The 14,683-nt window shown below is 42.9% G+C and overlaps 1 protein-coding gene across 4 annotated transcripts in view; it reads right to left on the bottom strand.

The window, feature by feature from the left end:
- LOC129855472 (rho GTPase-activating protein 39-like) overlaps positions 1-14,683 on the bottom strand; it is a 145,298-nt gene that overhangs the window by 27,076 nt on the left and 103,539 nt on the right. For 2 of the 4 annotated variants that reach the window (XM_055923178.1, XM_055923180.1), the window contains exons 3-8: positions 9,289-9,664; positions 8,733-9,002; positions 7,789-8,550; positions 1,656-1,820; positions 428-613; positions 104-130 (exon numbers count right to left, since the gene is read on the bottom strand). In XM_055923178.1, coding sequence (XP_055779153.1) covers positions 104-130; positions 428-613; positions 1,656-1,820; positions 7,789-8,550; positions 8,733-9,002; positions 9,289-9,664 — 1,786 coding nt within the window. The remainder of the gene's footprint in view (positions 1-103; positions 131-427; positions 614-1,655; positions 1,821-7,788; positions 8,551-8,732; positions 9,003-9,288; positions 9,665-14,683) is intronic. The other 2 variants (XM_055923179.1, XM_055923181.1) reach the window with 1 other exon arrangement.

Raw genomic sequence — 14,683 nt, 5'->3', positions numbered from 1 at the left:
AGAGGAGTGAGAAGCAACACATTGAAGGTAGATACAAAGAGACATGAAAAAGCAGATATAAGGAGAGAACGAAGAGAGGGATAATAAAAGGGTCTGTGCAGACCTCCAGGGCGATGTTCAGTGGGCCAGTCTTGGCGTGAAAAAGAGAGAGAAAGACAGAGAGGGCGAGAGGGGGAAAAAGAGGGAAGATGAGAGGGGGATGAAATTATTATTATTTTGATGCACAAATCAGAAACGGAAGACAAATTGAAGCTTAACAGCACATAAAATGACACATGGCTTCAGAAGGGAGAGACACGGGCTAAGTCCAAAACGGCACCCTATTCCCTTTTAGTGCACTACTTTTGAAAAAGTAGTGCACTATATAGATAAAAGGGTGCTATTTGGGATGTAGACATGACAGAGGGATATCAGGGGGTCTGCAGACCTCCAGGGCGACAGTGAGTGGGTCAGTCTTGGCTCGGCGGTCTCCCATGTAGGTCTGGATTAGTTTAAAGATCTCCACCGCCTCCCTCTTCACCGCACGGTCTGACGTCACGATCATGGGCTTCCTGATTGGCTCACTGCTCCATGCCAGCATGTTGGCTATGGACACCTTACGCCGGAACAGACCCTGGGAAAGGAGGGGGAGAGGAGGATAGGAGGGGGAGAGGAAGAGGAGGGGGATAGGTAAGGGAAGGGGAAGAGGGAGGATGAGTGATAGGTGAATATTTTGCTGTAGTTATACTAGAGCTTCTGTAAATGTAGGGCTGGGTGATATGGTCAAAATATTACATCACAATATTTGTATGACGATATTTGATGTTTTTAAATAATACATGTTCTAAATATGCTTTCTGAGTAGTTCATGACCTTAGGGTGGCAACACATCAATTATACGTGATTTCAACGGGGCTTTCTCCATTAATACTGTTCAATCCAACTCCAAATCAAAATCATTTTCATCATTTTCATATATTTTTGCATTTCCTACACTTTAATTATGATTTCCACACTGTGCCACGCAGCATGATACGGCCAAAACAATCTAGGCCTAGTTAATTGGTGAACTGTTGGAATTCTATAGTCTAATTCTATAGTTGGAATACAGTGAGCAGCACCTATAATGCATTGCTGTTTGACATGACAACGCATTAATTAGCCAGTGAGGAATTATTGACAGGGTAGAAACCAAAGTGTTGGTCAGTGTTTCCAGGTGACCCTAATTAGATGTTACATTACATGTTTTCTTACTTCATGTAGCTAGCTTCGTCCTACATCAGCACTGGTACCAGGCAGTATTAGCTAACTAACTATGTTGGCTCTGACTCTTAGTACAAGCTAGCTAGCCATCTAACTAGCGATTAGCATAGTTGCATATCACATATCACATTTAACAAACCAAACATTAAAATATCATTATAGAAGGTAAAGTAAAAAATTTAACCGGTCCGGGCATCAATATCGGTATATAGTAAAATATGGTATACCGACCAGCCCTACATAAATATGTTTGTGTGAGACAGTGAGTACTGGGTTTTACATGAGAGTGTTTGTCTGTTCCTGTGAATGTTAAATTATGAAGTAGAATGATTGTGTGTGTATGTCATGTATCAGTGTGTGTTTAGTTGTAAAGTGAAGTGTGTGTGTGTGGGTGTGTGTGTGTGTGCGTGTACCTGTGTGTGTTTGTTGAAGTGTTTGGAGGCCCAGTTCTCGATGTCGGTCTCTGAGGACGGCTTCCGCAGGGTGAATTCTGGGAAAACTCCACAGCTTGCGCTGGGCATCATGTTCCGAGCATTACGACTTGCCTCGAACTGAGCACAGGCTCCAAGATCCTCCGACTGAGAGAGAGCAAAAGACAGAGAAATACTCCTCATTCAAACGCTTTCTTACCCTAGTACAAACATAATTAATAGAGAAAATTGACTACAAAGTATAAATAGGATAATATTGGTCATAAAGTCAGTGTCGTCCAAAACAGAGATTTGTGAGACTTTGTGTGACTGCATCACAATGTCAACGAAGGTTGGGTTTGTTTAAATCCTGCCCACATCTGGCACCACACAAATAATCCTAATTTAGAATCAAATGAAATGAAATACAATTTTATTTGTCACATGCTTCGTAAACAACAGGTTTATACTAACAGTGAAATGCTTCCTTATGGGTCCTTTTCCAACAATGTAGTTTAAAAAAATATATATATATATAAAAATATAGAAATAGTGACACGAGGAATAAATACAAAGTGAATAACAATAACGAGTAAAATGAACATGGCTATATACAGGGACTACCAGTACCGAGTCGATGTGCAGGAGTACGAGGTAACTGAAGTAGCGACAGTGCCTTCAGTAAGTATTCATACCCCGTGACTTATTCCATATGTTGTTGTATTACAACCTGAATTCAAAACTGATTCAATATTTTAGACATTTTCCAAATGGATTGAAAATGAAATACATAAATATCTAATTTAACATAAGTATTCACACTCCTGAGTCAATACTTTGCAGAAGCACCTTTGGTAGCTACTACAGTCTTTCTGGGTAAGTCTGTAAGAGCTTTCCACACCTGGATTGTGCAACATTTGCTTATTATTATTTTCAAAATTCCTCAACCTCTGTCAAATTGGTTGTTGATCATTGCTAGACAACAATTTTCAGATCTTGCCATCGTCTTCTTGGTCAGCAACTCCAGTGTAGATTTTACCTTGTGTTTTAGGTTATTGTCCTGCTGAAAGTGAATTCATCTCCCAGTGTCTGGTGCAAAGCAGACTGAACCAGGTGTTCCTCTAGGTTTTTGCCTGTCCTTAACTCCATTCTGTTTATTTTTTATCCTGAAAAACTACACAGTCCTTAAAGATTACAAGCATACCTATAACATGATGCAGCCACCATTATTTGTGAAAAAATGGAGAGTGGTACTCAGTAATGTGTTGTACTGGATTTGCCCCAAACATAAAACTTTGTATTCAGGACAAAAAGTTAATTGCTTTGCAATTTTTTTTGCAGTATTACTTTGGTGCCTTGTTTAAAAAGATGCTTGTTTTGGAATATTTTCATTCCGTACAGGCTTCCTTCTTTTCACTCTGTCAAATAGGTTAGTATTGTGGAGTAACTACTATGTTGCTGATCCATCCTCAGTTTTCTCCTATCACAGCCATTAAACTCTGCAACTGTTTGAAAGATACCATTCATGGTGATGGGGAAATGTTGAAATCCCTGAGCAGTTTCTTTCCTCCTCTGCAACTGAGTTAGGAAGGACACATGTATCTTTGTAGTGACTGGGTGTATTGATACAGCATTCAAAGTGTAATGAATAACTTCACCATGCTCAAAGGGATATTCCATGTCTGTTTTTATACCCATCTACCAATAGGTGCCCTTTTTTGCAAGGAAAACCTCCCTGGTCTTTGTGATTGAATCTGTGTATGTGTGGGGTACAGAGATGAGGTTGTCATTAAAAATCTGGTTAAACACTATTATTGCACACAGAGTGAGTCCATCAACTTATTATGTGGCATATTAACCAAATTTTTACTCCTGAACTTATTTAGGCTTGAATAAATCAAATCAAATTTTATTTGTCACCTACACATGGTTAGCAGATGTTAATGCGAGTGTAGCGAAATGCTTGTGCTTCTAGTTCCGACAATGCAGTAATAACCAACAAGTAATCTAACCTAACAATTCCACAACTACTACCTTATACACACAAGTGTAAAGGCATAAAGAATATGTACATAAAGATAAATGAATGAGTGATGGTACAGAACGGCATAGGCAAGATGCAGTAGATGGTATAGAGTACAGTATATACATATGAGATGAGCAATGTAGGGTATGTAAACATAAAGTGGCATAGTTTAAAGTGGCTAGTGATACATGTATTACATAAAGATGGCAAGATGCAGTAGATGATATAGAGTACAGTATATACATATACATATGCGATGAGTAATGTAGGGTATGTAAACATTATATTAAGAGGCATTGTTTAAAGTGGCTAGTGGTACATTTTTAAATCATTTCCATCAATTCCCATTATTAAAGTGGCTGGAGTTGAGTCAGTATGTTGGCAGCGGCCACTAAATGTTAGTGGTGGCTGTTTAACAGTCTGATGGCCTTGAGATAGAAGCTGTTTTTCAGTCTCTCGGTCCCTGCTTTGATGCACCTGTACTGACCTCGCCTTCTGGATGATAGCGGGGTGAACAGGCAGTGGCTTGGGTGGTTGTTGTCCTTGATGATCTTTATGGCCTTCCTGTGACATCGGGTGGTATAGGTGTCCTGGAGGGCAGGTAGTTTGCCCCCGGTGATGCGTTGTGCAGACCTCACTACCCTCTGGAGAGCCTTACGGTTGTGGGCGGAGCAGTTGCCGTACCAGGCGGTGATACAGCCCGACAGGATGCTCTCGATTGTGCATCTGTAGAAGTTTGTGAGTGCTTTTGGTGACAAGCCGAATTTCTTCAGCCTCCTGAGGTTGAAGAGGCGCTGCTGCGCCTTCTTCACAACGCTGTCTGTGTGGGTGGACCAATTCAGTTTGTCCGTGATGTGTACACCGAGGAACTTAAAACTTTCCACCTTCTCCACTAATGTCCCGTCGATGTGGATAGGGGGGTGCTCCCTCTGCTGTTTCCTGAAGTCCACAATCATCTCCTTTGTTTTGTTGACGTTGAGTGTGAGGTTATAGGAGTACTTATTAACTTAAGGCACTTAAGGCATTTAAGGCATTTCAGCTTTTCACTTTTAAATAGTTTGTAAATGTTTTGAAAAACATAATTCCACTTTGACATTATGGGGTATTGCGTGTAGGCCAGTGACAAAAAAGCTCAATTTAATCCATTTTAAATTCCGTCTGTAACACAACAAAATGTGGGAAAAGTCAAAAGGTGTGAATATGTTCTGAAGGCACTGTATCTACATATAGTAGGGGTAAAGTGATAGATAGTAGACAGTAGCAGTAGCGTATGTGCTGAGTGGGAAAGTGTGTGTGTGTGTGTGGCGTCAGTATACACAATATATACATTCGTATGTGGACACCCCTTCAAATGAGTGGATTCAGCTATTTCAGCCACACCCGATGCTGACACTTGTATAAAAGCGAGCACGCAGCCATGCAATCTTCATAGACAACCATTGGCAGTAGAACGGCCTTACTCAAGAGCTCAGTGACATTCAACGTGGCATCGTCATAGGATGCCACCTTTCCAACAAGTCAGTTCGTAAAATTTCTGCCCTGCTAGAATTGTCCCGGTCAACTTTTTAGGATCTCTTTTTACATCTCTCTCTTTATATGCATTCATCTCTCTCTCTGTATATCTTTTTTTCCATCTCTCTCTCTACATATATATATATATATATTTCCATCTCTCTCTCTACATATATATATTTTTTTTTTCCATCTCTCTCTCTACATATATATATTTTTTTTTCCCATCTCTCTCTACATATATATATATATATTTCCATCTCTCTCTCTACATATATATATATTTTTTTTCCATCTCTCTCTCTACATATATATATATTTTTTTCCCATCTCTCTCTACATATATATATATATTTTTCCATCTCTCTCTCTACATATATATATTTTTTTTCATCTCTCTCTCTACATATATATATATTTTTTCATCTCTCTCTCTACATATATATATATATTTTTTTTCATCTCTCTCTCTACATATATATGTATATTTTTTCATCTCTCTCTCTACATATATATATTTTTTTTCCATCTCTCTCTCTGCATATATATATTTTCATCTCTCTCTCTACATATATATATATTTTTTTCCATCTCTCTCTCTACATATATATATATATTTCTCCATCTCTCTCTCTACATATATATATATTTTTTTTCCATCTCTCTCTACATATATATATATTTTTTCCATCTCTCTCTCTACATATATATATATTTTTCCATCTCTCTCTACATATATATATTTTTCCATCTCTCTCTCTACATATATATTTTTTTCCATCTCTCTCTACATATATATATATATTTTTCCATCTCTCTCTACATATATATATATTTTTCCATCTCTCTCTCTACATATATATTTTTTTCCATCTCTCTCTACATATATATATATATTTTTCCATCTCTCTCTACATATATATATATTTTTCCCATCTCTCTCTCTACATATATATATATATTTTTTCATCTCTCTCTCTACATATATATATATATTTCCATCTCTCTCTCTACATATATATATATATTTTTTTCCATCTCTCTCTCTACATATATATATATATCTTTTTTCCATCTCTCTCTCTACATATATATATATTTTTTCCATCTCTCTCTCTACATATATATATCTTTTTTCCATCTCTCTCTCTACATATATATATCTTTTTTCCATCTCTCTCTCTACATATATATTTTTTTCCATCTCTCTCTCTACATATATATATATTTTTTCCATCTCTCTCTACATATATATATATTTTTTCCATCTCTCTCTCTACATATATATATATTTTTCCCATCTCTCTCTCTTTCTTCAGTCATCGCTCTCGCCCTTTTAACGTTTTCCTTTCTTTCCCTCTGTTCTGAGTTTGAGTGCTGCTATCCTGTGTTCAGAGCAATTTCTTTCTTTGTAAGCACTTTCAGGCCTGCTATCTTCCACTACCCCCTGCGTCTCTCCCTCTCTCCAACTGCCTATTCCCCTCTCTCACTCCTACCCCCCACTACTCTCTCTCTCTCCCTCTCCAACTGCCTATTCCCCTCTCTCACTCCTACCCCCCACTACTCTCTCTCTCTCCCTCTCTCCAACTGCCTATTCCCCTCTCTCACTTCTACCCCCCACTACTCTCTCCCTCTCTCCGATGGTTTTGATAGGGGCAGATGTCTCTTATGTGACAGCAGTTTGCACCAAGATGCAAATAAGTTATTGTCATAGGGCAAAAAAGTGAGTGTGTGTGTGTTACAACAAGGGTGTGTGGTGAGAGAGAGAGCGAGACACAGAGACACAGAGACACAGAGAGAGAGAGAGAGAGAGAGAGAGAGAGAGAGAGAGAGAGAGAGAGAGAGAGAGACACAGAGAGACACAGAGAGACACAGAGAGAGAGAGACACACAGAGAGAGAGAGAGAGAGAGAGAGAGAGAGAGAGAGAGAGAGAGAGAGAGAGAGAGAGAGAGAGAGAGAGAGAGAGAGAGAGAGAGAGAGAGAGAGAGAGAGAGAGAGAGAGAGAGAGAGAGAGAGCGAGAGAGAGGGAGAGAGAGAGAATGGATAATTGGAGGGATGAGAGAGGGAGGGAGGGCTGCATATGTGAAGCAGAATAAATTCTGGCTTGTAGTTCCCCACAGCCTCCCATCCCTCTCTAGCATGGCTCCGATCTCTCTTGACACCTTAAAGCAGACCTGCTGTCGCTCTGTCTCAGCAGCACAACGAAAAGGTGTTGGAGAATGTGGCATGGGTCTGTGTGTCTTTGTTTATGGCCTGGTATGTCAATGTATTTATGTGCATGTGTTGGGCTGTGTGTGTGTGTGTTTGCCTGGTAGGTATGTGGTAGTAGCAGCAGTATTGATATTACATAAATCCATCTGAGCTCTGGCTCTTCAAATAATCATCTGATTCTGCACATTATGAAACATTCATGGACCTACGGCAGCCAGGGCATGTCTCTGTTACAGAGAAGATGAGCTAGTCTGCAGCGAGGCCCCACACAGTCAAGTGTGCGCATGCGCACACACAGACACAAACCTACGGCGACATAGAATAGAAATGCTAGAGTCGGCAGTGCAGTGATAGACTGTGTGTGTGTGTGTGTGTACTGCGTATACCTGTGAGGGGTGTAAGAAGGGCTCAGGCGAGGCCAGGTTGGTCTGTACAGACAAGCTCTTCTCCAGTAGTGCCCGAGGGAAGCCCAGTCTGTCGAAGGTGCTGCGTTTCCAGTGGTAATGCCCGTGGTGCCCGTCGCTCTGTGCCAACGCCTCGTCCTCACTAAACGCCCTCACCACCGGGCCTGGCAGGGGGAGGGGCACCGCACCGTCGCTCTCGTACCCGTCTTTAGACACACCTCCCTGGGCACAGCCCCCAGCCGATACCCCTCCCCCCGGGACAGAGTCCCAACTGCTCCTCTGCTTCATCACCTGCTGGGCCTCCCAAGCCAGCCTGGCCTGGTTCATCACCGCCTCCGACAGGGTCCCCGACATTGGCCCTTCCTCCCGGTCCACCCCACCACCCCCTCCTCCACAACTCCCCAGCTCCTGAGGCAGGGAGGGCTTCCGGGTCTTGCGTTTGCGGTTGCCACCGGGTGAGAAGCCCCCTCCTCCTGTAGACCCAGAGAGGGAGAGGGAGTGGTGCTGACTGGAGCTCCAGGACATAGAGTCCTCGTAGAGCAGCCTCTGGCCCCCTCCTTCGCCCCCCTCCCCGCCCCCGTAATCCAGCAGCAGCCGGGGGTCCCGGATCAGACTCTGGCTGTGTTGGAGGGTGTAGGATCCCCCGTAGGAGCCCCCATAGCCCCCCGTGGAGGAGGGTGTGGCCGTGGAGGTCCCGTAGCGAAGGAGCCGGTCGGACGTCTTAAAACGCGGACTGGAGGAGGACTGTAGGTGGAGGAAGAAGAAGAAGATTACTTTATTGTCCAATGTACACAAATGTCCGACTGATGCCAGCAACTCTCCAGTTACCATCACACTCCCAACCACACTTTTCCCTGTCAGACATGGGATTTTAACAAGCAACACTCCAGTTGCTGGTCCATCTCTCTAACCTTCGGACTACCTACCTGTTCCACATAGACCAGCTGTTTGACGTACTCCTTCCCTGCAGGGCTGTACTCCAGACTCTGTGTCTTCTCTGGACACTTCTGTCTGGTCAACACCAGCTGACCATAGGGGGAGTGGCTCTGTTTGGGCGAGTGGTAGAGGGGCGTCCCCGAGGAGGGATTTCCCCGGGTGGGGGACTTCCCTGTGCCGTACAGCAAGGAGGAGGAGTCAGAGCCCAGGTGGCGCATCCCATCTGTGGGAGGTTCCTCGTAGATGGGCGGGGGCTGGTACTATAATAATAATAATAACAATACATTTGTGTCCTACAGTCAAGGACAAGTGCAACTTATATTAAAAAGTACATTAACATAAAAGTGCAAGTAAAGTAAAATCTTAGTGTATTTAAATCGAAGTGCAATTAAAATGAATCCAAAGACCGGACGAAACAGAACAGATACATGCGGATACAGGGAAAAGGCAGGTAGAACACAGTCAAATCACAAGACATAAGCAAGCTAACTGTTTTAAGGTGTTTTATGAATGTGTTTCTGTAACTGTGTTGCTGGAGTGTCCTACCTCCGAGGGGGGCTCCTCGTAGAGGGGGGATTCATAGGCATAGCGGGGGGAAGAGGGCTGTGAGTCAGCTGACGAGCGCCGGTGGGTCCCTGTTCCTCCGCCCCCGAGCTCCGTCCGTTTTAGGAAGGGCGACTGGTGGCGGTCAACATAGAGGATGGGAGAGCCGTCAGGGGCGCCATCAGGGGGGGCGGAACCTCCAGAGGATCGGCGGGTACGGGAGGCTGTGCCGGTGCCGGGTGCAGGGACTGGGGTGAGGGTGGGGGGGTCGCAGGGGGAGTAACCATTCCCCTGGTGAGAGAGGAAGCTGGGTTCTCTGTCTGTCACCTTGATCAGCATCCTCTCCTTAGTACCTGTGTTCCACCTGAACGGAGAGGTCCTGAGAGAGGGAAGGGAGGGAGAGAGTAAGTTCATTATTCCATCTGGCAGCAGGAACAGAGCGACAAGGAGCTGTCAGGTGTGTTTCTGAAGTGACTGATGAGAAAGAGTGTCGTGTCCAAACTAAATCCTGACAAAGTCGTGACGCAGACACACACACAGTGAGGCAGTTCAACACGGCATTTCAACTTTTCCATCGACGAGTTAGTGGTTGGAACAGAACAGTCGGAGACAGGAGTGAAACTCCCTAGCCTGGTCGCAGATCTGCGATGCTCTCTTCCCCAACTCCTGTGGCGTGACAATGACCTTGGGAGTTGGCAGGACAGCACAAACAGATCCGGGACCAGGGTGTGAAACTGCTGCTCTGTACAGGTGAACTGGTGCTGCAGTCAGTCACACAGAAGACATGACTGCAACATCTGGACCTGATGCTCAGGAGACTGGCAAGAAAGCTAATCGTGGTATTGTAATAAAATATTGTTGAAGTGTATTGTTATGGGTTGTTGTAATGCAATATATGATAATAATACAATGTTTTACTGTCACATTCACCAGATAGGTGCAGTGAAATGTGTTGTTTTACAGGGTCAGCTATAGTAGTACGGCACCCCTGGAGCAATTTAGGTTTTAGTGCTGAAGCCCCGGATGTTTTTGACCCAGCACTGAACCTTTTGATGGTCTAATATGAGTTACCATAACCACACATCACTTGCGCTATACAGTATATAACAAAAAATACAATATACAGTGGGGCAAAAAAGTCTTTAGTCAGCCACCAATTGTGCAAGTTCTCCCACTTAAAAAGATGAGAGAGGCCTGTAATTGTCATCATAGGTACACTTCAACTATGACAGACAAAATGAGAAGAAAAAAAACAGAAAATCACATTGTATGATTTTTAATGAATTTATTTGCAAATTATGGTGGAAAATAAGTATTTGGTCAATAATAAAAGTTTATCTCAATACTTTGTTATATACCCTTTGTTGGCAATGATAGAGGTCAAACGTCTTCACAAGGTTTTCACACACTGTTGCTAGTATTTTGGCCCATTCCTCCATGCAGATCTCCTCTAGAGCAGTGATGTTTTGGGGCTGTTGCTGGGCAACACAGACTTTCAACTCCCTCCAAAGATTTTCTATGGGGTTGAGATCTGGAGACTGGCTAGGCCACTCCAGGACCTTGAAATGCTTCTTACGAAGCAACTCCTTCGTTGCCCGGGCGGTGTGTTTGGGATCATTGTCATGCTGAAAGACCCAGCCACGTTTCATCTTCATTAATCTTCATTAATTAACATTAATTCTACTGTAAAATTGACTAAAAAGTGTAAACAGAATATTTTTTGGTCATAAAGTCAGTCTCATCCAAACCTGAATTTTGTGAGGCTTGTGGTCGTGACTGCATCACAACGTAAATTAAGGTAGGTTTTATGTAATTCCTGCCCACATGCCCACAGCTGGCATTACACAAGTAATCATCTATTCGGAGTACAGCTGCATGCGACCTGATCTTATTGCCTGTGGTAAATTTGTGGTTGACTTTGGATATCGATATGGGGCTATTTAGGGACCATTGGTAAATTACACAATGTACATGGGACTATATGTTAAAATTCAAATAGCTCCAAATTTCAATGACTTAAAAACCTCAAACCAAATATAAATTGTAGAAATTCATAGACAAATATTGAAAGCATTTAATGAGAAAATATAAAAGGTGTGCAACATGAAAATATTGTCTCATTTACATTGTGTAATTTATTGAAGGTCCCTAACTAGCCTGTAGATAGGCTATCTAAAGTCAGGTAGTACACCAGCTGACTGAAGCTAATTGGCTAAATAATTTGGCTAACTCTTCCCACCTGCGAACACATACACAAGACACCCACATCAAACCACACCCCGAAACCAACTCACATTTGAATTCAGGCAGGCCGCTAGCATTTATTAATGAACCAAACCTAAAACGAGGCAAAATCAGGAAGTGCCCTTTACAACTAACTAATGACATGTTGCACCTCTACCTTGCTACCTTTCAGATGAGCCAGGGAGGAGGACAGATGAGAACAGCAGGCCAGTAGAGCACTTAGAACAGCAGCAGCCAGGGGCAACTGGTAGGGAAGAGGATCATTTAAGTGACCCAGACACAGGCCCAAAACAAATTACGCTACCCCAGTATCCCCTTAACTGTTTTGGATTGCAAAACTAAAGACACACAAGAGAAGACACAGATACAGAAACAGAAGAGTAGATGATGGAGAGAAACACCAGACTAGACACAGAGACAGCAACAGAAGAGTAGATGATGGAGAGAAACACCAGACTAGACACAGAGACAGCAACAGAAGAGTAGATGATGGAGAGAAACACCAGACTAGACACAGAGACAGCAACAGAAGAGTAGATGATGGAGAGAAACACCAGACTAGACACAGAGACAGCAACAGAAGAATAGGATATGATGGAGAGAGACACCAGAAGAATAGAACAAGCCATAACAGTAAAGGATAGATAAGGAGACATTAACAAACAAGAACCTGAGACAGCAACAGACAAGACACAGACAGCAACAGACAAGACCCAGAGAAAGTGACAGAAGAGGGTAGATGGAGAAGAACAGAGGTGGAATGAGCACACAGTAGACTGTATTACTTTAAGATGCTCTATAGATTCTAATTCGTTTTATTTATTTGCACAAATAATAAGAGGTGAAATACAGACAGTGAAAAAGTAAAACATGGTTTACGAAGAATTTCCAGGTGAGGAGGAAAAAGCCTGTGAATTAACTAGTAAAATAATTGTTTACTTTTACACTTTTTAAAACCAGGGCAGGACGAGAGAGGAGGGTAGACAAGAGATAGCAACACAGAATACTAAAATACAGCAACAGTAGAGGGCAGACAAGAAAGACAGCAACAAATGACACAGACAAAAGCGATGGAGAGGCAGAGGAGGGGTGAGCACGCAATAGACTAACACTGAAAGCTGCTCTATGGATTCTAATTACTGCACAGTGTGTGGGTGTGTGTGTGTTTGTTAGAGAGGGTGTTTGGGTACTGTGGGATTTTTAAAATCAGTTTGGCTCATTGGACAGGTCAGAGTCTATATGTTTGAAGTTGTTGAGTGGTTTTTGGCAATATACTGTAGATGTATGTGTTCCAGAGTACAGAGTGTTCCAGGGTAGAGAGAACCACAGTAGCAACTATAATTGAGTACTGGCAGTGTCTGCTGTGGCAGGTTGGAAGGTGTCTAATCTCTCAATGTTCTAATCTCTCAATGTATATCTAAAAGTGCACCAAATTCATGCATTTAGCTTTTGAAATTCCTTCTTTTTTTGGCAGGGGGAGAATGCCCCCCAGACCCCCCTACTGGCTTTGAACTAAGCCCCGAATGTTTTCAAATCTTAGATGCCCCTCAAGGACACATCGGCACATTTTTCACCTTGAGTGTTTTTCAGTAAACAGTCAACAGCAGAGAGAAACTGTGAGAGAAATATAAATGATGAGTTTTGGGAGAAAGAACGAGAGAGAGAGAGAGATGGAGGAAGTGGAGGAGAAAAGCCAGAGAAAGAGAGATGGAGGCGAGGATAAAGACAGAGAGCGAGAGAGTAGGGTGTGAAATTGATTGCAGCATTGGCTACCCTTGTTTTCAATAGTTCCATGCTCTGATGCCCAAGGCCACAGCTGAATACTGGAGTGGCCAATGAGGGTGTGTATGAGTGTGTGTGTGTGTGTGTGTGTGTGTGTGTGTGTGTGTGTGTGTGTGTGTGTGTGTGTGTGTGTGTGTGTGTGTGTGTGTGTGTGTGTGTGTGTGTGTGTGTGTGTGTGTGTGTGTTAAAGGGGGTAGGATTAAAGATTACAGTGTTGTGTGTGTTGGGCTGGACCATACTTTGCTAGGAAGCCATTAGAAACAACCACCTCTCTTCTCTCTCTGTCTTTTCCTCGCTCACACTCTCCACCTCTCCTCTATCATCTCCTGATCTCCCTCCTGGACAATCTGTCACTCCCAGTCACCTTGTCTGTCTTCTCTTTCCATGTCTCCTCCTCTTCAGCTCTTTAAATCTCCACCTCTCTCTCTCTCTAGAAAGCCACTACAAAGTGAACATTGTTCCTCCTCTCCCCAGTCATAAATTATTCATAGACAATCGACCTTCAAATCAATTTACACATTCTCTCCCCTCTCCCTTATCTTCCTGCTGAGGGACCAAGAGGCCTTTAGCAAGCACAAAAATGACAGGTTGCCCATTGCATTTTCTATCGACACTGTGTGTGTGAGTGACTTCCACTCCTATCTGGAGGGTTACCTGGCTGGGTTTGTTGTTCTCATGTGTATTGACTGGGCATGGCTTTAGCCACTGTAATGATTTAATTAACACAATCAATCAATGTGATCAACCAACCCATCACCAACCAACTCTTATACTGAAGTCAAATCAAAGGGGAATTGAAGGCCAGCATCATTTGACGGACATCTGACACATATGGGCTGTAGGGAGCCTAGCGGTTAACAGCGTTGGGCCAGTAACCGAAAGGTCGCTGGTTTGAATCCCTGAGCTGGCAAGGTGGGGAAAAAATCTGCCGTTCTGCCCTTGACCAAGGCAGTCAAACCTGAACAACATCTGCTCCCCGGGCACCGGTGACGTGGATGTCGATTAAGGCAGCCCCCCGTAGCTCTCTGATTCAGAGGGGTTGGGTTTAATGTGGAAGAAACATTTTGGTTGAATGCATTCAGTTGTGCAACGGAGTAGGTATCACCTTTCCTTTCCCATACTGTATGTACACACACAAAATCAAATCAAACCGAATACAACAGGTACCGTGAAATGCTTACTTACAAGCCCTTAACCAACAATGCAGTTTTAAGAAAATAGGTTTAAAGAAAATATTTACTAAATAAAGTAAAAAAATAAAAAATAAAAGTTACCCAATAAAATAAGAATAATGATGCTATATACAGCAGCAGGTGTGTGTGCTTGTTTTTTTCAGGTGAGGCCGGGGCAGGTTGATGTGACAGCTGCAGTC

The sequence above is a fragment of the Salvelinus fontinalis genome, chromosome 5 (genome assembly GCF_029448725.1).
Source record: "Salvelinus fontinalis isolate EN_2023a chromosome 5, ASM2944872v1, whole genome shotgun sequence".
In the NCBI taxonomy this organism is placed as follows: domain Eukaryota; kingdom Metazoa; phylum Chordata; class Actinopteri; order Salmoniformes; family Salmonidae; genus Salvelinus; species Salvelinus fontinalis.
The sequence above is the reverse complement of the archived record's forward strand: the minus strand, read 5'-3'. Positions and strand labels throughout refer to the sequence as shown.